The 23,669-nt window shown below is 40.6% G+C and overlaps 2 protein-coding genes across 4 annotated transcripts in view; one reads left to right on the forward strand and one right to left on the reverse strand.

Moving 5' to 3' along the window:
* Positions 1-981: 981 nt before the first annotated feature.
* pole (polymerase (DNA directed), epsilon) lies at positions 982-19,643 on the reverse strand. Its single transcript, XM_044112397.1, has 48 exons — positions 19,509-19,643; positions 19,268-19,403; positions 19,105-19,185; positions 18,931-18,975; positions 18,763-18,855; positions 18,528-18,682; positions 18,309-18,453; positions 18,146-18,226; positions 17,946-18,053; positions 17,760-17,870; positions 17,221-17,306; positions 16,968-17,087; positions 16,751-16,883; positions 16,550-16,663; positions 16,240-16,452; positions 16,055-16,162; positions 15,838-15,966; positions 15,647-15,749; positions 14,982-15,128; positions 14,757-14,902; positions 14,516-14,664; positions 14,321-14,413; positions 12,506-12,808; positions 12,227-12,422; positions 11,938-12,152; positions 11,461-11,563; positions 11,278-11,358; positions 11,067-11,189; positions 10,748-10,957; positions 10,422-10,634; positions 10,090-10,236; positions 9,821-9,961; positions 9,553-9,706; positions 9,206-9,312; positions 8,825-9,001; positions 7,822-8,045; positions 7,514-7,734; positions 7,214-7,418; positions 6,961-7,134; positions 6,177-6,302; positions 5,202-5,334; positions 4,133-4,334; positions 3,913-4,044; positions 3,631-3,824; positions 2,761-2,961; positions 2,540-2,665; positions 1,455-1,544; positions 982-1,365 (listed from the first exon to the last, which is right to left on the reverse strand). The coding sequence occupies exons 1-48, from the start codon at positions 19,574-19,576 to the stop codon at positions 1,243-1,245; spliced, it is 6,885 nt and encodes a 2,294-aa protein (XP_043968332.1). The 5' UTR covers positions 19,577-19,643; the 3' UTR covers positions 982-1,242.
* Positions 19,644-20,091: 448 nt separating this feature from the next.
* The window catches only part of acacb (acetyl-CoA carboxylase beta), a 29,138-nt gene continuing 25,560 nt past the window's right edge, over positions 20,092-23,669 (forward strand). For 2 of the 3 annotated variants that reach the window (XM_044111520.1, XM_044111521.1), the window contains exons 1-2: positions 20,092-20,202; positions 22,240-22,746. In XM_044111520.1, the coding sequence (XP_043967455.1) occupies positions 22,259-22,746 (488 nt within the window). In that variant the 5' untranslated portion in view covers positions 20,092-20,202; positions 22,240-22,258. Of the gene's footprint in view, positions 20,203-22,239; positions 22,747-23,104; positions 23,250-23,669 lie in introns of those variants that run through there. The other variant, XM_044111523.1, reaches the window with a different exon arrangement.

Raw genomic sequence — 23,669 nt, forward strand, 5'->3', positions numbered from 1 at the left:
CGGGAGACAGCCATCAGCAGACAAAGTGACTCAGCTTTTAAATCTAAGTGTGTGGTTTAAAACCATCATGATCCACTCTGATAGCATATCAATAACCACGTGTTGTTCCCTCCAGTGAATAGATAAAAACATGATTGTTATTTTATTGTAGAATTAGACTATTTTCCCCACAGATTTTCAATTTCAAATCTCTTGTTTTTGCTCGCTTAGCATCAAAAGGTGTGCTTACCTTTTTCAGGGAGCAGATTAAAGTCAGAATTGTTCCCACTGCATATTCCAGGGTAAAATCAAATTACCAAGGAAGTGATGAATAAACCTGGTAATACTGTTAGTGTCACCCTGCATCTTCAGGGTAGAGCTTTATAGAAGAAGGCATATTGTATCATAAAACAATATGCCGTCTGTATTATTTTAGCTCTATCAAACATTTCCTCAGAAGCCGGAGTTCATTTTATTTCACCAAGTAACTTCTGTTAAAAACACACAGAAATTCCACTTTTAATTTTAAGCTTTTTGTTTTTCTCAGAAATATACACACTCAAGTTTGATGTGGATGAACCGAAAGCAGACAAGATGATCCTTTAAAAGATACAATTTAAAACACTAATCCTTCTATATATACATTCACCATATTTTGGTTTTGATATGGTAATAGTACTTTTTTTTAGTAGCGCTGTTAAAAGACCAACAAAGAAATATTAGTGGAGAATTAGAAAGTGTTTTATTTTATTGGTTTTGAGTGGTTAGAGTGTAGAAGTCTTAAAAAAAAGAAAAACAAAACAGGAAAGTGAAAATACAAAAGCAGAGGGTGTTTGGAAAGATTATGATACAATATGTCCTCTTCAATGGGATTTTTAATAACTTTCTCCACATATATTCAAGTATTCATCATGAACATTTCCACTGAAAAAGAAGCAAAATCAGAAAAAATCAGCTTCATTCTTGGAACTCAAGTATGAAGCAGAGAAACAGTACAAACAATTAAACCATTCAAACATTATTTATTTATCATCTGACAATCTGAAATTCATACAAATACATAAATTCAAATGGAAAATAGACAAGAATTTAACAATATTTACACTCCACCTGTTTCTCATTGCTAGCAAACAGTCCTTATGATTATTGATTATTGGATCGATAGTCACAAAACCTGATCTGACAGCTGCTGAGCTGCACTGGTTTCAGCTCTCAGTGTTAAGCAGATCTACTGTGGAAGGAATCGTCACCCTGTGTCCCGTTTCAGTGCCTGCTCTGGCTGATCTGAGGGCTCATCTCAAGCAGCCAGTCGATGGTCTCCCCCAGGAATCGCATGTTGTAGTGGGAAGCTATGTTTCGAAACACTGCGGTCTGCTCGGAGAAGCTCTTTAAAAGGAATAAAGATCGGTGTCAATAGGACTTATTATACGCTTCAGAACTGATTCAAATTGTTAAACATTTCTGCGATCGGAAACCTTGGCTGAGAAGGTCAGGTCAAAGTTTCCGGCACACGCGCAGTAAAGGGGCATGTTGGCTTCTTTCACCCCTTTGCATTTGGTGCAGACCTAAAAATCATATTTATGTTGTCAAAACGAGTCAAGTGAGAAATGAGTCAAACACTCAGACGCTTTACTGGCTCAACAGTTTGGGGAGCGTGAGTACTTTGATTCTAACATGGTATCTTATAACAGGCCCCTAAGCAGTTTTTATGCCAAAGTGCCACACTTTTCCAATCTCATGTTTCTAGAGTTTTCAAACCATTTTAAGCTAAAGGACAAGCAGAGAAAAGATCATCAGAAATTTATGAAACACATTCAGATTCACACTTTCAATATGGTGTCTGGAAAAACCAGACAGCGAAGAGGACAGAGGGCGCAGAGGGATGAAGGAATGGTTGGATGATGAACAAACAGAGGAATAGATAAAGCAAACAGGTGACAGACAGATGAATAGGTAGCCGAACAGATGATTGCAAGAATGGAGGAAAGGAGAAAAAGACGCCTGGAGAACGGTATGAATGGATAAATAATGGATGGATGGAAGGATACACAAATGGGGAGATAGATGACAAAAAAAAATGGGCCAACAAATGACTGATGGACAAACTAGTCATGGACCAATAAGTGATTAAGGGATGGATGAACGTACAAACAAACAGGAAAACTAATAATCTTAATAAATCTAATCTTATCTAATAGATGGATATAACATTAACATCCTGGTAAAGAGAACACAGTTTGGAAATACTAATATGTTTTCCATGCTCCACTTCCTTTTTCCACATTTATCCAAACCTTGAAGAAGTCAAATTACAGATACTAAATCTACTTTAATTGAAAGCTGGATTAGACAGACAGATATCTTTTCTGTCCCCAGGGTAACCTTTTATTCAAATTGATTATTAAGGAATTATATTTATATAACCAAGAATACAATCATAAAAAAACAAGAAAAGCAGCTACTAATGGGGCTCCTGACATAAAAACTAGAGTTTTATTTAAAAAAAAAAAGTCGAGCCGGAGTTGAGCTGATGCTGCTGGATTTGACATGTTTTACTCACCAGATCCTGCAGAGTGTAGCTCATAAGTTTCTTCTGCAGAGCATCCACCAGGGCCGTCTCAATAGACTCAGTTTCATATTGCATTTGGCAATTTGAGCAGAACCATTGAGGTAAGACCGACCCATCCTAAGATCAGAACAAAGTTCTTTCAGATATTAGTCTCCCCAGATGTAGATGTTGTTACAAATCTATAATTTACCAGTTTAACAGGCACTACGTACCTGTGCCACAGTCGGGTCCTTGCAGAGGTCGAGGTCCCGACAGAAGTTGCAGTGGTGACAGATGACTTCTGGCAGTATGTAGGAGTTACAAGGGTCACGAAACTGGGCCTCCTCCGAAAACTCTCCGACATCCACGAGACGCAGCAGGTCTCTCTTTAGTTTGTTCACCTGATTCACAATGTTGGCATCAAGCGAAAGGACCTGGAGATGTAAAAGACAGACAAAAAGGTTAATAAATGGGTCATCGGTTGTGTTTCTAATTATTCAGTGATAAATGAGAGTAAAGCTCCCTCAGATTATCTATTTTCAGGTTTAATTTTTTTATTATGTTAGTTTTCAAATCATTCTGGATATTCTAGTATAATACAGGTAGGGAAGAGTTTCAAACAGGCATTTTATTCCTTTTCTAACGTCTAGACTCAATCAGGTTATTTTACCAATTGAAACACACTATAAAAACTGGTCTTGATAATCAGATTGTAATCATTGACACTTATTTTGTTTATTTAAAAAACGTGAGAGTTTGCAGGAACTACGTCAAAAATTAAAACCGGTCTTCAGGATAAAATACCATGCGAAACTGACCTTAGTTTTATTTAACAATTTCTTTGGAAAACCTCCACAAAACTAAAACACGAAAATAAGAGTTTTAGTGTGGCACACAAAGATAAAGGAGACTATCTACATAAAAATAAAATGTACAAATCTACTCATTTTTAAGAAGTGCACATTTCTTATGTCTTAGACCATAAAAAATTAAATGGGAGAAAAAAAAATCCATTCAAGTGTCACTTTTCCAGCCTTGGGAATCCTGTGAAAGAAGTTTTCAAAGAAACGTCTGCACTGCAGAGATCGTGGTACCCAGCCCACCTGACAGACGTATTTGACGAACTCCAGCGCCGGATTGTTGAGCGGCAGGTGTGAGCCGGGCAGGACAGGAAACATCTCTGAGGTCTGGGTTGCATTCCTGGTCCCAGTCACCTTTTTCTGGATCTTCTGGGTGATGGTGAAAATGTTCTGCGTCAGCTCGCTGGCCACATACTCCTGGGAGAAGGAGATCATTCCTGAAGGAAAGGAAATGAGTGTAAGAGGCATCTTGAGAAATTAATCAAGTCTTTAGTAACTGAAGCTGCCTCCTGAACGGAGTCTTACCAGGAAGCGCACTCAAGTCCCCGACTGCCTGCTGGGAAGCCTGGCTGCCTGCGCGCCTCTTGACTGGCGTAGCTCCAGGAGCATTACGTCTCAGCTCCTCTTTCATGCTGTGGTAAACTGCAGCTATGTAGGCTGGGATGGGAAGAGAGAACGACTAAAATAGATTAAAAGTTCAAGAGGGAACATGTTTTATATGTGTAGGTGTTTGTTTTTGTTTTACCAGACACAATCATGAGGAAGTATTTCTGACAGGAAGCTGTTTGGGGGAGATAATGCATGACATTCCAGTTGCTCTCAATCAGCTCCTCAACCTCATCAGTCTCCGCATCGCCATCATCTTCCTCAGCATCATCCTCGTCTTCATCTTCACTGCCCTCTTCATCTTCCTCTCCTTGTTTTCTTTTCTTCTGTTTGGCTCCTTCCTAAAAAAAATAAAATAAATAAACACACATCATTGTTAACCATGTTAAAGATCATGACCTTTAAGCTCATGAAGTGCAAAACTTTGCTGTTGTAAAAAATAGTAACCAAACTCAAACTCAAATCTTCTTTCGATCAGTGAACAGACAACAACACTCTTCGTTGTGGAAGTTGTTACAGAAAAAAAGAGTTAGCTAGGATAGTTTTTAAATTGAAGCTATTTTCCGGCGCATAGTATTTTCTACACATGAAGATCAACTAAACATTGATACTGGAGAGCTAACTTTGGGTCTTGCCAGTCATTTTGCTCCTTCACCATCTTTTATTTTTGCAGGTTAAGACTTTAACACTACACTTTTAATAATACAAAAGAAGGACATGAGTTTGCCCTTTTAAAATTAATATGTCCAGGGTGTGCTGTGATGGCGCAGGGGTTAAGCACCACCCACATATTAGTCCTCAACGTGGCTGTCGCAGGTTCGAGTCCCGGCCTGGCGACCTTTACCGCACGTCTTCCCCTTCTCTCATTACCTACTTTCCTGTCAATTAACTATCACATAAAGGCCACTAGAGCCAATAAAACCTAAGGAAAAAAAAATAAAAATGTTCATGAATTTTATACATAGAGTGGCTTATATATGTTCATCTAGTGTTTAATTGACAATTTTTTCATTTAAGATATTTGAACGTGTGATGTTTAAGATACTTGGAAGACATTCCGGAATGGCTATGGAAAGAATAAGAATCAAACTCATTAATCTCCCTTTCCTGGTTAATAAGATGAGAAATTACATCAATTTCATAAAAGGTTTCATGAAAGTGTGATAAGGTCTGAATTACAATAAAACAATGTTATATGAATATCTCACCTCTCCATACAAGACGCTGGAAGGCAGTTTTCCCTTCACACCGCCATAGTTAGACGGGTCCATCCACAACAGGAACTCCCAACAACGTGAGAAGGTGATGGACAGAGAGTGGAAGATTTCTCTCGAATGTATGCTAGAAGAGAAGCAGATTGACAAAGATTTCCATCGCTTAAAGACAGAGATTAAGAAACAAAAATATCCAACCTTTAAGTAAGTTTTTGCACTTTAAGTTATTGAGAAAATATTACAATTGAGTATTAAGAGGTTTCTTCCAGTTAAAGGAGAGTTTTTTCTTTCCATCATCGCTCAGTGTGCAAGGCATTACTGCAAAACTAATGAGCGAGCAATTCTTCTGCCACCTCATAGTCATTGAGGTTTGAATGCTGCAAGTTAATGATTTGACGCAATCTGCTCGGTTTCCTCAGGAGAAAAACTTTTAATCAATTTGAAAAACAAACTGAGATTGATTGCATTGTTTGATTACTGAGACATTAGTTGTGAACTGGTGCTATGTAAATAAACTGAACTGAATTTTTCTCTTTTGAATTACAGAAATCATTTTTAACTTTCTTCAAACCACAAAACTGCTGACTGGTTTCTAAATGTGATGCCGCTTTTTATCCAAATCCAACTCAATTTATACATTTAAAAATGTATCAAACAATTGTTTACTCCACTGAGATAACACTCTTGTTTAGTGGGAGCTAAACAAGAGGATTTCTGGAAAAACAGCTCCTTAAACACTGAAAAGGACAAACACAATGACAATAATAGATGCACAGAGCTACAATGGAATGGTAACTATGGTTCCAAACAAACCATAATTACATGTTAGAACGGCCCAGCGTTAGTCATAAGATCCTTTCCACACAGACCGACTCAAACCTGTTCAATGGATATAAACACATTTGCAAGGGGCTTTTCCCCCCCTATAATGTTAATATAATGTTAAAACCAATTAAATGAATGTCTGACCTTTTGGTTATATATCCCACATAGCCGATAGCATCGTCTATCCTTCGTTTCTTTGTGCACAAGATGATCCTGTTGAAGTTCCCGTACACCACAGTTGACCCCAGACGTTTGAACTCTGCAACCAGCCTGACAGCAGAAAGACAATGATGAAGATTAAAAGCACAAAAAAAGGACAGAAGAACCCAAATAACATGTTTATGATGGCATATCTTTATTATGTTTATTCTTTAAATTCCCTTCCTAAATGTTCATGAGTATTTTACAGGTAGTTGTACTAATACAGGTTGGCAGGGACAGTTACTAGATTTCTGCTGAGGCTCATCTGTGTGATGTTTGGATGATTTTCCAGTGACTATGGAGGTTTATGGAGATGCCTGTTGGTTTCTTCCTTTTTTCCAAAAACATACATTTTAACTTTATTAGCTTCTCTTAATTGCCCTCATATGAATGAGTGTGTGCATAGTTAGCTGCCTCGGTTTGACTCTGCGTTGTCCAATGACAGGCTAGAAACCTCTGCCACGATGCACCAAACCAACAAGGTAACAGAATATGAATGACAACATGCAGCACTATATTTCATGTTGATAAAACAACATGAAAGTATACATAAATAAGGTCGAGCAAAAATTTGAGATATCTTTTGATCCTTTTGAAGCTTGGTTTTTGATCATTATTATTATGATGATGATATTTTAAGTAAAATAGACAGATATGTCTAGGATTTGTTTTCGTAATTTGAGACCAGATTCATGTCTCATTAGGTGGAAAAACTGCTGAGACTTACTGCAGAAACACCTTCTTCATCATGTTGTGCAGGGTGCGATGCAGCGCCGGGTCGTAGAGCAGCGAACTCGGAGAGCGCAGCCAGCGGTAGAAATGCATCACCTGGTTGTCTGCATACACGTTGTGGTACTGGGTGATCTCCCTCACCCACCCGACCACCATGCTCTTTAAGATCCTGCACAGAAAACATGAAGGGCACAGTGAGGGAAAACAACTCAAAATTTCTGCCACCCACATCCCAGACGTTTCTGCACCTGAAGGTGTTGGAGCAGAGCGCCGTCTCGTCGTAGCTAGCGAGAGCGCTGGCTCCCTGGTTTCCTGACATCATGTCCTCCAGTGAGAACTGCTGGATCACATCAAAACTGACGCCCAGACTGGCTCCGCCCTCCATGTCGTTGACGTGCTGCGACTGGAGGATCGTGTTCACCGCCAGGCTCTGCAAGTCCAACTCCACACATGCTGGTGAAAAGAAGCAAGTAGACAAAAAATCAGCAGAAATAAAAGGCTTAAAAGCATTCCTGTCCATTCCTGTGAAAGAGCGGATGCTTGTGTACCTGTAGAGTAACATCCCTGAGAGTTTATCTCCACAGAACCCTTCTCATCGTTTTCCATGACCAAACGACTGTCGTCAGCCTCTTTTCCTCCCAGGTCTGGTCTCGCTGTAGGAGAAAGCCACAGCAGGTGGTTGTGTTTCCGCAGATGTCTCGCTAGGAACAAGTCAGAGCCGAAGATCGACACATCCTGAGGAAGGTTCCCCACAGGAAGGTGGTAATATCTAAAACCAGGAGCCGTTATTTTATTATCTACAAAGTGTGCAAGAGTGATATAAAATAAATGGTGAAACAGTTCGAGTTATTAATACCTGGCCATGTCAAAAGCCTGCGACAGGCAGCTGTCCAGGTTGAGGTAATGGCGGATCATGCGCCGGGCTCCGTGCCGCTGCCAGTCCAGCACGTTGTAGTTGATCTCGTCCACAACGTGTACTGGAACCACTGGGAACTCCTCAAGCACAGGCATCCCTGCTGCCAGTCGCTGCAGCTCCCAGTTAGACTGCACAGCAATGAGGGTGGGTCCCCGACGCTCGTCCTGGAAAAACCACACAAAGAAACCTGTAAGTCCCTTAACATATTTATGAACAGCTAAATGTTTCAGCTTCTGATTGGGATGGATGAAATGTTCCGGCAAAGAAAATAGATTCAGAATTGCTGAAGTACTAGTCATAAATTTTATTTTTTCCAGGTGAAAGTCCAAGGTAAAGTCTCAGAAACAATTTCTCATCAAAAGTAAGCCATCAGATAATATTGGGAAATTGTTCCAAATCAATCCATGAATTTTCTTAAGGAAAACAGTGTTTTGTGAAAGCAAGTTACTTTATTGGATCTTTATATTTGTACCGAAACAAAAACCATCTTATAAACAACACTTTTACTTTGAAAAACCAGTAAATACCGAAACAAATAGTGATTATTTTTGTCCACATTGCAACCTGTAGCTTACATGTCAGCTTCCTGTCACTACTATTGACATCAAGTAAAGATTTTCAACAAGACTCAAGTCTCACATCTGTATGGCACAAGTCTACACTTTTTTCTTGTGACTCAAATTTGTGTCACCACCTCTGGTACGTGTTTTTTTAAGATTTTTCTCATTAAATAAAGAGACGAAAACAGTTGTGTTGTTAAGAGTATCTTTGCAAAACTTAGGGTGACTTTTTAAACACTGAACACTTGAACAGAATTTTAATTCTGAATTTAATTCAGAATTTTAATTTCTGAAATTCTTATATTTGAGATGGTTGTGATTTCAGCACTGAGCATATTTAATAAAACAAACGGTTTTACTAATGTATTATTAGTGCATTTTACCTTGTAGTTCAGCAAGATGCGCTGCAAAGCTCGGGATACAGCCTTGATGTCATTTTCAGCTCGAACCTCGAAGGTGTGTTTTTCTGGAGGCAGAAGCTCCTCTGACGTCTTCTCCAGGAGGGCAGTGCGCTCGGCCGTGTAGACATTACTCAGGTTGGGCATCTGGTTACTTCTGACCTGAAAACACAAATTTGCAGCAAAACGTAAGACTTTACTAAATGTAACCAAGAGCAACGCTTTGGAATATTAGTGGACGTAAAAGTAAAAATAATAACCGAGGTAAAAATTTATTTTTTTTTAAATCATCAATCTGCAGCTGGTGTGGCTGTTTGAGAAACTTTCAGATTTGTGGGACAACTAGAAGAATCATGTTGTTCTTACTGTGTCCAGAATGAAGACGCTGGCTTTGCGCTGAGAGGGGATGAAGAGGCCAAACAAAGCCTTCTGGCCTTGGCTGTGATGGTACAGGTACATGTGGCGAACACTTCCTGAGAGCAACGCAAACACAACAGTGATGAATAAAACTGGCAATTAGATTAAAATTAAAACAAGATTATACAATCTGGCGTATAAATCAGATAAATAAAGAAATGATTAAATAAAAACATTATGATGATCTCTGGAAAATCCTGTTGGTGATCCACAGGTTATTGACATCCAAAAACTCACGCAACCCCCTTCACCAAACATCACTTTAACGTTTGGTGGCATCTTCAAACAGAACCTACCAGGTTCCAGGTAGCTGAACTGGGCCAGAGATCTCATCTCCAGATGCTCCAGATCGAAGGAGTCGGTCTCCCTGCCAGCCAGATCCCTCACAATGTGCTTGTTTACCATACACACACATCCCAGTTGCACCAGCGCACGGAACAGCAGGGGGACCTAAGATGAAGATGAGGAGCAGAATCTGTGTTATGTTCTGGTTTCATAGTAGGAATTTGCAGTTTTGGATGGAGGAGACTTTATAGTGTGTTGAGAAACACATTAACAAGAAACCTGTGTTTCGTAGACTCCTTCAATGTCCGGTGCAGAGAGGTCAGCGTTGATCTCATTGATGTGGTTCTGATACATGTCCTCTGGCACTGAGTACTCATACAGGTAGTACACAATGTTGGAGCGAGGCAGCATGCGGTTCACCTAAAGATGCAGATGATTTTCTAACTGACCTTCACATTGCAACCCGTTTTTCTTTTTTTTATTTAAATTTTCTTTTGCAGCATCTAGAAATAACTAGCATCTAGAATAAAACATGTGATAATGCAAACCTTCCTGTACGCAACTCCTCCTTCGTCCTGTTTTGGGACTTTCTGGTTGACGTAGAAGATGCGAGGGATGTTGAGCTTCATGCAGTGAAGATCGTTTCCAATCACAGCCCACAGCTTATACAGACCAGGGTGGTTGGTCTCTGCAATCTGACGTATATCATCTCACATTTAGTAATAATGTCACTGAAATGACTGTTCTTTGCAAGGGATTAACAGGCATAAAGCAGCATTCAAAGCTGTAAACTGTATTTTATTTATTTGCAATGTGACATAACCAAATGTGCCCAAGAGCAAATTTGAGACTGTAAGAAAAGGTGATTATTTTTCTCCACCTGCACAATCTGCCACGGCATGTCGAGGATGCTGCGCGCTGTCCGTCGCAGGAAGCTTCCCAGCCCGGTGCTGGGGCCACCTCTAATGACTCCTCCTCCGACCGGTTGTGGTTCTCCATCCAGCAGCTTCCTTCTCTTCTTCTTCTCCTTCCTTTGCCTCAGCTGCAACTCCCACTTTTTCTTGTGATAGCGCAGCCACACCAGTCGCTCCTCCTGGGGTTGTTAATAAAACAAGAAGCAAAAAGCAGACGCAAATTAGACGAAAGTAGAAAAAATTAAGGCGGCTCCATTTAAAATGAACAGAAGATAAATTCTAGGTGTCCTACCCGCGTTTTTCCCATTGGAGGTGGAGGTCCCAGGATTTCCCTCCAGGACTGTGTGAGCTCCACATCTTGGGATTCCACCTGGCTGTCCTCTCCTTGCGAGGCCCGCTTCCTCTTGGTGCTGATGAGGATAGCGGGCTGCAGGGGTCGAGGTGCCGCCCCAAAGTCCTCCATGTCTGCAGCTTGGCCAGCCTCCAGGGGCTGATGGGAAATCTGTGAAAGACGTAGAAAAAAAATACTTGTGGAGAAACGTGTGCATGTGATATTTACCCATATGAAGCCGTTTGTGTTTAAAGTTTCAGAAGCATCTTGCTGAAGCTACCTGTCTCTTGCCCTCACTGGTGAACAGTTCGCTGATTTTCTTCTGCTTGTAGATGTCGTTTTTCTCCAGGAGTTTCTTGTGGAGCCAGTCAGGATGCCTCACTCTGGGAACTGGATTCTTCACCTTGTAATTAACAGAGGTAACTGAAATTGATCTTTGGATAAATTTAAGACATGTCTAATGAGTTGATCATTTCGGAAAAATGACTTACTTGCTGCAGCGCTGCAGGGATGGTGATAATTTTTTGGATTGCACTACCCAACCTCTCGATGTAATAGCTCCAATCGAGGATCTGGAAATGAGTACATAAAATATTAAACGTCAACGAGCAGAACTTAGGCAAGAAACCGAGGGAGATTTTAGGCTTTTAACAAAAAATGATTGTAGGACTCACAGAGCGGATGTCCAAGTCATGCAGGCTGGGCATCTTCAGCCACTTCCGGAGGAAATGTTTCTTCACGCTGGGCTCAGCCTGGAAGATGGCCAGAGGAATGGCCCTGAAGGGGAAATGTGGAGACGGTGTCTATTAGAGTTGAGCTCAGATCTTTTACTTATGGGAGAACAGACTGTCATCCACGGGGAGTTTTGAAAAACAGCTTTTCACTTTTTGTGGTGAAGGAAAAATGTATTTACTGACAGAACAAAATATTCAACATTTTACAACAGTATGCAACAACAGATTAAGGGATATGAATACTTTTGCAAGGCACTTATAACAAATCAATCCTGATAAAGGTGAGGTTCTCCATATTCTAGCCACTATAAACTAAATTCATACGGTTTCCAGACACTTTTAGGTGTACAGAAGTGTTTCACGATGATGTTACTTCTGCATGGTGTCATGAACAAAGCAGCTGTGTTCCTGCTCCACCTTTCTGTGACTGGGGAACCCTCTGGTTTCCGGGAAATGACGTAGCGACAGCTCAGACCAGCATCTTTCACCATCTGGTCTCCCAGGAACTCGGCCAGCCTCTTGGCCGTGCTGATGGACGTGGACTTCTGCTCGCCGTACTCCTCCAGTTTCTTGGACATCGAGCGGTTCTCTGAGATCAGGTCGAACAGCTCCGCATCCGGCATGTTGGCGGCCTGCAGAGAAAAATGGTGACGTCAGCGGGTTCCTGATCTACCCTGAACCAAAACGCTCGACTGCACGCGTCCACCTTGCTGTAAAGCACATCCAGCCAGTAGTCGGCCACCTTGGCCACTGACGCGTAGACCTCCTCCAGGGTGGTCCCTTTGAGGAATGCCTCAAACACAGAGGACTGAAAAATCTTAATGAGCTGAAGCTCTCCTCTCCTCTTCACTTCAAAGCCCTTGAGCTCAGCTAATGAGCCGTCCTCGTTGAACACGGCATACCTAAGCAAGAAGCGGGGGAGCCTTTAACAAAGCAAATTAAATTTCAAAGAAGAAAACAACCCCAAAAATGATGTCTAGCTTACCTCTTCTTCAGCTTCTTCCCTTCCTCTTTGGAGGCAGGCAGAATCATTGCTAGATACGGTCCGTCCACCTCGAAGAAGATGCTGTTCTCTGACCGGGTGTTGTAAGTGAGCGCCGTTGGGTCGACCAGCTCGTGGTACTGATCATTGGTGAATCCCTCCTTCACCAGGATGTTGAGCATGGCCCCCGGGTAAGAGATGGTCACTTTAGGTTTTTTATCATTGCTGGTTTTTACCACAAAGTTCTCAGGGAAGGTGTTGGGGAGGACGCACCAGATTCCGTCAGTGTCCAGCTCCAGAGGCCTCCTGGGTTGCACACAAAATGAGAATAATAGCAACAATGAGCATTTTCCAACACCTACTTTCTGACAAACCCATGTAATTCTTTAAAACAACATAACAAAGTTCTCATATAACAGGACAAAAGAGCAAAACACAGATTTTTTTTAGTGACTATATACATGGTAAATCAAAATATATAATTTTAAAGATTTTATAGTTTTGCACACTCAAGTTGTAATCACTGGCAAATTTTTAAAATTAAACCAGGACGGAGCAGAATGGTTTGTAGACTGGCAGGTATTATATATACTTTTCATTAAGGCCACATTTATTAATTAAAATTGATTTTTTTAAATTGGGCTGATATAATTTTCTAAATCTTAAGAGTCATGTTTTAATAATCTGTAAGCGGAAAATTATCATAATTAACAAAAATGAAGAATTCCCCTGCACATAATTAACCTATATAATGTATTTAGATTTTAGTGCTAAAGTTCATAAAATAAATTGACTTTTTAATAACAACTTATTGAATGGATCTGTACGTTTCCAGTAAACCTTAAAAGACGAGAACTAACGAGTTCCTCTGCTTCTGAGAATAAACAGGATTTTTGACAGTACAGCCAAAAGAATCGCCTGTGCTGGGAATGTTTAATCAATCAATCAATCAATCAATCAATCAATCAAACTTTATTTGTATAGCACATTTCAGCAGCAAGGCATTTCAAAGTGCTTTACATCAAATCAAACACAAAAACACAATGCAACATAGAATCAACAATCAAAACACGACATCAAGTCAGATTCTGTCAATAAATTTACAATTGATTACTTTTCAAATACAACTCTAAACAAGTGGGTTTTTAGTTGAGATTTAAAGGAAGTCAGTGTTTCAGCTGTTTTACAGTTTTCTGGAAGTTTGTTCCAGATTTTTGGTGCATAGATGCTAAATGCTGCTTCTCCTCGTTTGGTTCTGGTTCTGTGGATGCAGAGCAGACCAGAACCAGAAGACCTGAGAGGTCTGGAAGGTTGATACAACAGCAGCAAATCTTTAATGTATTGTGGTGCTAAACCATTCAGTGATTTATAAACTAACAACAGTATTTTAAAGTCTATTCTTTGAGCTACAGGGAGCCAGTGGAGGGACTTTAAAACTGGTGTTATGTGCTCTATCTTCCTGGTTTTAGTGAGAACACGAGCAGCAGCATTCTGGATCAGCTGCAGCTGTTTGATTGATTTGTTGGACAGACCTGTGAAGACGCCGTTACAATAATCAATACGACTGAAGATAAACGCATGGATGAGTTTACTATTTGCATATTTAAATGAAGGACTGTGGGGGGAGGGGTCTGGTATTTTCTCATTTCGTAGTTCTATGATGATTAGGATGTACAAAACAAATGTAGTTGGAAGAAACATGTGATTGAATAATTTCATGCATTTTGTTCTTTTCTGCATATCACATTTTTCCGATCTCAGTGTGCGCCACAGTTTAGCAGAAAATCTACAGGATCGTGTTTTACACAAATCACTCACCCTATTTGTTCGATAAGTTCTCTGGCCTGAGTTATGATGTTGGCTCCAGTGAAGCACACGATGCCAGCCATCTCCATGGAGTACCAGCGCGCCCTGAGACAGAGACAGCATCAGGCCTGCACCTCTGCCTCCAGCTGCAGCAGCAAAAATCACAGCTCATAGCAGCAGAAGTGGATGTTTTTACTGCTTGCCTACCCTTTTCTCATGACGTAGCCATAGAAAGAGTTAAGAATACATTTATGGGCCAGCTGAAGAGACTCGTACAGAATCTCCATGTTTTTGCAGCGCTTCACCTCCGCAGCATCTCCATTGTCCTGAGCTGTTGACAGCTTCTTCTTCCACACCTGTAATGAAAGAAAAGGACAAGTTTTAGTAAACAATACTAATTAACAACATAAGCTTTATTTATTTATTTTAAAAAAAATACAGAACATACTTTGTGAAGTCCTTTGAATTCATAACGGCGATCCCTGAAAGCTCTGACTGTGTCGACGTAGAAAGAGTTTTCTCTCTGACATATGGTGGTAACTCGCTCCTCAAGCCGCATGACGTGAGTCTTCTTGTAAGCCTTCTTGCAATAATCTGATACAAAAGCAGATTTCAGGTATTAGTGCTTCTTAAAACCAAAGTTTACCTCAAGCGAGCCCCCAGCAGACCCTACCTGCCAGCCGTTTCTTCTCGTGTTTGGCCTGCTCTTCCCGGTTCAGAGTGTGGAAAGCCCGAGGAGGGCCGTTGGGGAAAAGAGGTGGGAACTTCTCCGACTCCAGCTGCTGCTGGATGCGGTGAAACTCACTGCGGCTTGCAGGCACTGACAAGAGATGCAGGATGTTTTCATAAGTAAATTAATCTGTTTTGGAAATTCAAGAGATCTTACAGCTTTCACGATGTCGAATTAAATCACTTTTTAAGCACTCCTAAGGCACATTTTTTATGTTTTCAGAACAATCAGGAAATATTAAAGCCTGATAAACATTCTTAAACTAAAAAAATACGTCAAGGATGGTGACTTCACTTCCCCACCGTCACACAGACGTAAATGGTATTGTCTTAAAAATATATGAAATTGGCAAAAAAGTAAGTCTGTTGATTTATGAAACATCACAAATGATGTTCAGCTGTAACCGCAGCAATAGGAAGCTTAATGAGGTGTTTATTAAGGTAGGTTGGATACAGGTGCATGTATACAGATTTATTTGAACTTGAATTTCAAAGTTATGCTTCATCAACCTTTGAATTTCAAGGTTCAGCTTTGTGTTGGCCTGTAAACAGCCAAACAAAGTACATTGAGGTTTGTGATTGTAACAAGACAACATGTGGCTGACTCACTGATTTCTCCTCTCCACTGCCAGGCCATCCTCCTCTGGCAGGTGGCCCCGGGTTTGTTAAAGTCACAGGCAGCACATGTGGCCTCATCAACCATAGCTGATGGCTAGAAGAGAAAAAAATATATATGAGAGACTAAATCTCACCCGTTTCTACAGTAAATAGTATCTTTTTAAAGATTTTTAAATGTTTACCTGCAGACGGTTTGTGAGAATAATATTGGGGTACATGGCCCCGACGTCCAGATGGTAGATGAGGGGGCATTCGATCCTGTTTGGGACATCCTTCAAGGAGGTCAGCTTCTTTTTGATTTCATCACATACCTGTAAAGGCATCATAGTTTATGAGATAAAGATGACAATGATGATTTATACAATAAAAATTAGAGAAAATAAAAACGTAATCAGATACCTCGTTAAAGTTGGTAACCTGCTCCAGAGGGATCTTTTCTTCCTCTTCGACGGCGTGACGCATCGTCCTCTCGACTCTTTGAAGCAGAAAGTCGAAGGCAGCCGGGTTCTGTGGACGCATCAAACCGGGCCGTCACATCTTGATACAAAGAACTGCTGCAGAGAGAAAAGAGGATCCAGACTCACCATCTTGAAGCGGCAGGGGATGTCGCTGCGGAAAACTCCGGACTCCAGCGCCTCCACGTGGCCTCCCACGTACGTCTCAGAGTCCAGGACGTGGCCGTCGTCCGTCAGCTTGTTAAAGATCTGCTCCTGCTTGTTAGGGAAGACGATGTTGGCGTGGAAGGCCTGCACCATGAGCAAGGCTTCGCACAGGGTGCCTGAACCTTTACGCAGCACCTGTTCACAGGAAAAACAGGCTTTGTAAGAAACAGATACTCATTAAAAGCTGTAGTGATTTCAGTTTATTTCCACAACAGGAAACAAGGAGAGAAACCTCATCAGGCTCCATAGGGATGATGGTGCACAGGGCGAAGATGAAGGGGTGAACATATTTCATGTAGAGGTAATATGTGGCCACAGCGTCTGACACAGAGTAGGTTGCTAGGGTCTGATATAAACATACAAAAAAAAAAAAATATGAACATCCAAATGCCTTTTTAAAAAGTGATTAAAGTAAACCAATCCGTTTCTGTACCTGTGGTTCCTCAGTTGCCATTCGGCACATCTCCTCTGGGTCCAGCTCCACCGGGTCATAGCCCAGTTTAGCCTTCGCTGCTGCCTTCAGGTTGTGACTTCCCACAGGCAAGTAGCTGTCCCTTTTTACCCACCTGAAACAGAAAAGTAGCAGGACGGAAACATGATGAACTCATCCCTCAGCCTTAATATTTTATGAGTGTCAGGATTGTTCCCACCTGAGGCAGTCCATGTGGATGGCCTGACTGGATTTATACTCTCCCTGGTTGTCCTTCTGGAAACCGATTTCCCTGTACATGCTCAGTCCATGGAGCGCCGCGCGAGTCTCAACAAAAGGCCTACAGAGAAAAAAAAACTAACTGCTTATATGATGGTTTTGCACATTTCTTCAAATTAACCATAAAATTTAAGTGTAATGCAAATCCTCGCTTCAGTCTGGTGGAGTTTAGATGTAAACATAATCCGGCTCACCAGTCAAAAAAGTCTCCGTTGTAAGTGACGAAGATGTTCGGCTTTGTTTCTTGAACGTGATCAAACCACCTCTGGATGAGAGCAGCCTGCAACCAGAGTCAATTAACAAGTTATTACACATCTACTGTCTATACATTTGTATTTAACCCCCTTCACTCTGATACATCCAAATAAAACCCAGTGCAGCAAAGAGCGCTATTTGATCTCAACATGAGCTCAAATTACACAACAACAAATAACAAATTACTCTAGACAATAAAACTGACCCAGAACTTATTGCGATAAGCAGTAATATTGTTGTTTTGAAATCATTTTCAAGTAATATATTGATAATAGCATAATAGTGCAAGTTTGGCCTCTCAAAGAGTAATAACGTTTAATTTTGTACTGAACACTCAACACTGGAAGATATTTTAAATATCCAAAATAAATCACAGCTACGAAAATCAATAAATAAAACAGAAATAAAAACCACACACTACCTAAACCATAAATAATGAAAAAAACAGTGTTTATTTTTCCAACTAAAATTCACCAACCTCATCATCCTCGTTAAAAACTGTGAAAGGTCCGTCATATTCTGGCTTGGGGGTGAACTCAAAATCCTCGATGTTCTCGGAGACAATCTCTCTATTCGTGATTAGAAAACCCTTGAAGGAAATAAATTAGAGCTGTGAGAAACAACACCAACAACAGGAAAAGCCAAAGCAAAGCGTCACACCAACCTGTCCGTCGATCATGTAGGAGATCATCATAATCTGATCCGTCTCTGCATCTGGGAATTTCAGAGGAAGTTTGGTGGTTTCGATGTCGAAAGCCAGAACAACTGGGTCCTAAACGCATAAAAACACGAGCAGAGTGTAAGGGAAATGTTCTGGCAGCACACGGCTATCACTATTGTCCAACATAAATAACATCTACACACCGGGCGCTCGACCAGATCGTCTCGTCGCACAATCTCTGGCGGGAAGGCAATGCCTCGGTATCGGACGTTGTACCAGTGAGCCTGAGTAAAGCAGAACCGGTACCAATTAGAGTAAACAATGACTAACCTTTAAGACAAATACATGAAAGAAACGTATCCCCACCACATGAATCTTGAGGTCGATGGACACTCGGACGTGATAAGGGACATCGTACTCTCTCATGTCCACGATATTGTCCAGCTGATCGGCGATACTCTTCAACGTCCCGTCCTCATCGGCTGAGATCACGCTGCCTCCTGACAGAGCACTTTGAGACACACAACGCCATCAGCCAAGCATCAACGTGAAGCCCTAGGGACTTGCATAATGGATTATTGTTACCTTGACAACATTGATGTGTAGGCGTCGTTGGACTGCTCCCTCTCTCTGTTCTTGCGTACGGCTGGAGAAATCTCACGCTTGACTTTGACTAGATCGTCCACTGTGTTGAATGACAGCTTGATGTAGCTTCTCTTCAGTCCAACTAGATGGTTTGGCTGGGAAGAGCATGTTGTCGAGTTAAATTTTCTTTCTTTTTACTATCTGAATGCTACCAAGATAAAACAGAAGCTCTCACCAGGTCCAAGTCCTCCTTTGGGAGAATTTCAAGTTTCGCCACTTTTCCTTGGAACTTCTTGGACAAATATGAGATGACCTCTCTCTCACAGTTCTGGAAACAATATACTCTTAATGTCTTTAATATGCAGGGTTACAAGACTAACACCAAGATTATTGACAAACCTACCTTTTTAGTAGCTATGTAGAAGTAAGGCTTGAAGGGAAGAGCCACCTGCAAAGCAGAAATAAACACACAACAGTCAAAACTCTTAGCTGTTCAACCTGACAAAATATAGATAAGCTGTGTTGTGTGAAACTTTTGCCAAATATTACTAGATGTTGATATTTTTAGTGAGCACACCTTGAACCTGCTCCCGTCCTCCTGGATAAAATAATAGTCCACGGCACTGATCATCCTTTTGTCTTCATCCAGAATCTCAGTCTATAAAAACACACGAGTACCTCCTGTTCAGTGTCTTGTATAGAGATCAATCAGATCCACTTAAGGAAGTGTGTGTACTCACAGGGTGCATGTTGATCAGCCAGCCCGTTTTCTCCCCGGGCTCCTTCATCCTGTCGAAGCCGAAGCGGGCGTCCATGTCGTCGGTGAACTGGCTGCGCTCCAGCCGCTTGAGCGCCGACATGGAGGATCCATCATCCCTGATTCAAACACGTAACAACTTTAATGTCTTATTTTCTTTAGGACACCAACCTCACTCGTGTTAGTTCGCTATATTTATGGCAGACAACTTTAGCGAAACTTACTGGTTTTCTTGGTTTGCTCCACTGTGGCCCCTGTCCGATTTGTATCGTCCGCTGTTCTGCAAAACCATCTTATGTCGTTTTGCCTTTGGCAGTAAACAACCCAAGTTATCAGCTAAACCCTAAATCCCGACGTACAAACAACGTTTGTCACATTGGAAAATATATGCAGTAGTTTTAAACGTCGGCTTTCTTTCTTCCTCTGTTAAGGCTGCTGTGACACCATTTAGGTTTTCTTCTTTTGGCGCGTTCGTGCAGTTGCCGCGAGAGCGGAGGAGAAACAACAAAGATCCTTTATTTAAGGAAAGATGATTCCCGTTGAACACATTCTATGCGCCGGTGTGATTAAAGTTTACTTGTTACAAAATGCTGTTGTATATAATAGAATAAAATAGATTTACTGTCTTTAATATTAATGCTGCGATGTAATAATTTGGCAGAGCAGAACAAGTGTATAAAAATAGGATGGAAAATTATGATATCAACCAGATTCTTAGTGGGAGTACGCTCGCGTATCATCTGATGGTCAGATTGAACACTTCTACAGTGAGACGTGTTGTATATATAAACGAACTTTGTAGGATTGGGTTTCTGGGAGGAGCTTGAGGCTTCTCTCCACGGGACTGCTTTACTATCGCTGCCGGGAGAAGGAGGAGCTGGCCGGGGCGGACAGAGGAAGACACACCAGTGGCTGATGGTAGGTGACATTCTTGTCTACATCGGGCTTGGGAAATGATAAATCTGTGGCTAGCGGGTTTCGCTGAGCGGCCCCTCATTTCTCCCCACCCAGTTGAACAAAAATGATTTTTCTTTTCGGTTAAAAAATACAATAAAACCTGTCAAAGTTTTATACATTTATACTGATAAACTATGACTTTCATATCAGTTACCGTAATATTTTGCGAAACTAGCAGCTAGCAGGATTGCTTATTTTGTTGTTGCAGTGGAAGAAAATGATAAAAATGTACAGCTATATATGACTGATCACTTTGTAATCGTATCATTTCACCTTTAATATAAGCACTGTTATCATGTTGAAAAATAGACATTTGTGGTGCTTATTTTTAGCTCATAATTCGACAAAGAAAGAGTCAGATTGTGGATATAATCATAAATCAGCCCGCAAATGACAAGACACAGAAGTCTGATATGTTGTGTATTTCTGTTCGTTCAGGTCCGCGTGGAGCTAAACTCATAATTTATTCTGTTTAATTGAAGGGTAACATTACTGAATTTAAATGTTAACTAACAAAATGTACAGGAACTAGTCGCTGTTTTGCTTCGTTAAGACCTTCATTGTCATTTAGAAATTAAATATGTTTAAAGAAAACATCCTCATGTGATGCCGATATTAACAGAGAGGATAAACACCTTCTTGTAAGGATCAAAACAATCGTTACATTTTTTTAAATAGCTGCAATTCATTTAAAATATATTTATTTATGTTTTAACTTAGACCATCCAAGTCATAATAACCACAGTTTGTGTGATCTCCATTCTCTCAGAGTTGACCTTTGGCCCACTTTGAGCAGCCACACTTAGCTCTATGTCAGCTGTTTAGAGCAGCTTGTTTACTGGACCCGGCATGGTTGGGAAATGTCTCCTTTCGGATCCTGCTGCCATTCAGGGACACATACCCCCACTGACAAACAGGGAAGAGGCTACAGCTTTTCATTAACACTCATGCGCACATGAATTGGTTTAATATGAGCCAGAAACCTCTGAGTTCCTGACTCCTTATCGCTTCAAAGGAAATCTCTTGATTAGAATAGTAAACAGAAGTAAATACGGCTTGAAAAAAAAACAAGTTTTCTCAGTTCACTGAAGTCTAAGACAAGGACATAAAGCACGACTGATTCTGCATCTCTGTGACAATTATCATAACCATAATTAATTTTATTGTGAGTGAATGTAGACACACAGCTGAAACCAGAGCTGCACATACACTGTTTAAGGTCTCATATATAGGTCTGGCTTAAAAATAAAATCTCAGATTTTTTTTTCATACTTATTTCAATGTCCAGTTTTAATTGATTTTTTTTCCTCACTTACTTTTCAGAAAAAATAAATTACAGATGACAGAAAATGTCTTCAAAAGGTGGCTCCTGTGAATTAGGGATGGAGTCTTAGGGATGGACTACGACGATTCCTGTTTAATTACGACAATACAGTCAAAATATTAGCAGAACAGAGATGCAGTTTTACCAGAAAAAGCATCTTAAAAGTACAAGTAAACACTTACTTCAATGAGGAAAAAAAATCATTGAATGATCAATTCAGTGTGTGTGGTTCTTTCTTCAAACTGATAATAATTTTATAAAAGATGAAGTATTTCTATAAACTATTATGTATAAAACTTTTGTCAAAGTCATGCCTCGTTATTTTAATGTTGGAGTTCTCGTGAAATTATGGCTTTAATCTCCTAGTTTAAAAAATAACAATGAAAACATGTTGGGCTGGCGCTAATAATTTGAAGTAGAGTTCACCTGTAAATAACCACATAAATAGAAATGAGCTTGTCAACAAGATGGGCGTTCTGATACTCTGAATATGTAAATCTAAGGACTGCATTGGTGAAAATAAAAGTCCAGATTTTTAACGGAAAAAAGTCTTAAAAAACGAAAAATTTGATTGTTAAAATTGAGTATAAAACCTTTTTCTTAAATTTTTCACAGATTAAATCAGACTAAACCTTTCCTCTCATTTGATTATCTCCATCTTGTTCTCCTTACAGCTTCAGGGGGATGTCTTAAATGTTCCTGCTTTCAGCTTTGACGGTCATCTGGATATTAATGTTACTATGGATAAATAAAACCATAACAGCAGTAATGCCTGGGACAAGTAAGAAATCAGATGAGGAGGACGTCCTCATTGCAGTGAGGAGCTCCCGTTCAGGCCAGCGTTCGACAGCTGCTCCCAAATCCAAATCCAGCAGTGAGTCTGCAGATGTTTCAGCCAAAAGCGCAGAGCATGATCCTCTGCAGGCCTCCTGTAAGGTAAATTCAGGGCAGCCGCTGCAGACCACCCAGGAACCTGCAAACCCCGTCCCACCGATGCTGAGCCCAAGGGCTAGGGAGCGTCTGAAGTTCTTCCTCGGAGCATCCGAGGATAATTCCTCAGACGAGGAAGTTCTGATGACAAAACCTCCAAGTGGTGCATATCAACCTGCGGCTTCTGCTCCAAAATCCGCCGCTGAGTTGGCGGCTGCTGATGTGTTTCCTCCCAGCTCTTCAATGCTGAAGTAAGTTTGTTAAAGTCGATCCAGTTCCCACTATCAGGGCTCAGTTTTAATGCTCTGCTATGTGACTTTCTAAAGTTTCCGACTAACCTCTAGTAACAGGATAGAATTCCAGGTCCGATATTTGATCTAAAACTGAGTGGTCTAATATTAGTGGAGCATATTTAAAGGGTCTGGCAAAACGTCGCTCCCCTTGTTATCACCTGACTGCACAGAGCCGTGTTATTGCTGCCAAACATCTCGGCTCTATTATTGGAACCAGAGCGCCGGCCTGTGACTTTCAGAACTGAAGTTTGTGCGACCTGGGTGACAACACAGTAATCGGGCTTTAGCTGAGTTTCCGATTTCACCCCTTTCTATAAAACCTTTTGAAGTTAGCGGATATTTTGTCTTAGGCTGGAAGGGATTTTGTTTGATGGCAGGCCAGGGGAGTAGTTCAGTGCTTATCGCTATGTGCTCTGCTTGGCGTGCTCATTCCGGTAACCAGCATCATAAAAGAGAGCAAGGTAGGATGCACACTGTGAAATATTATTGCTCTTTAATGGCTTACATCATATTTTACTTTTCAGAAACATTGATTAGATCATGCAGTGTCTCACTGCAGCTTTAAAAGTCTGGAAAATGTGAAATTTGCTTGTATAAGTTTTTAGATTAGATGTGATACAAAGTTACTAAATCCTCTGTTTGGGATCTTTCTACAAACAAACTTAAAAGAGAAAACTGTGCTTATTGAAGGTTTGAATTTAATCTACTGTACTTTGTTCTGTGTTTGACAAATTCATAAGTTATATATGTAGAAATATGAATGATATGATATAGCTAAAAAATAAATAAACATTGATGATCTAAATAAGTCCAGATGCTACAATAAAGGTGTGAAATAGCCATAGACTATGCTGACAACTGAAAGTCAATTTAAACAATGT

The sequence above is a fragment of the Gambusia affinis genome, linkage group LG03 (genome assembly GCF_019740435.1).
Source record: "Gambusia affinis linkage group LG03, SWU_Gaff_1.0, whole genome shotgun sequence".
NCBI classification, from domain to species: Eukaryota; Metazoa; Chordata; class Actinopteri; order Cyprinodontiformes; family Poeciliidae; genus Gambusia; species Gambusia affinis.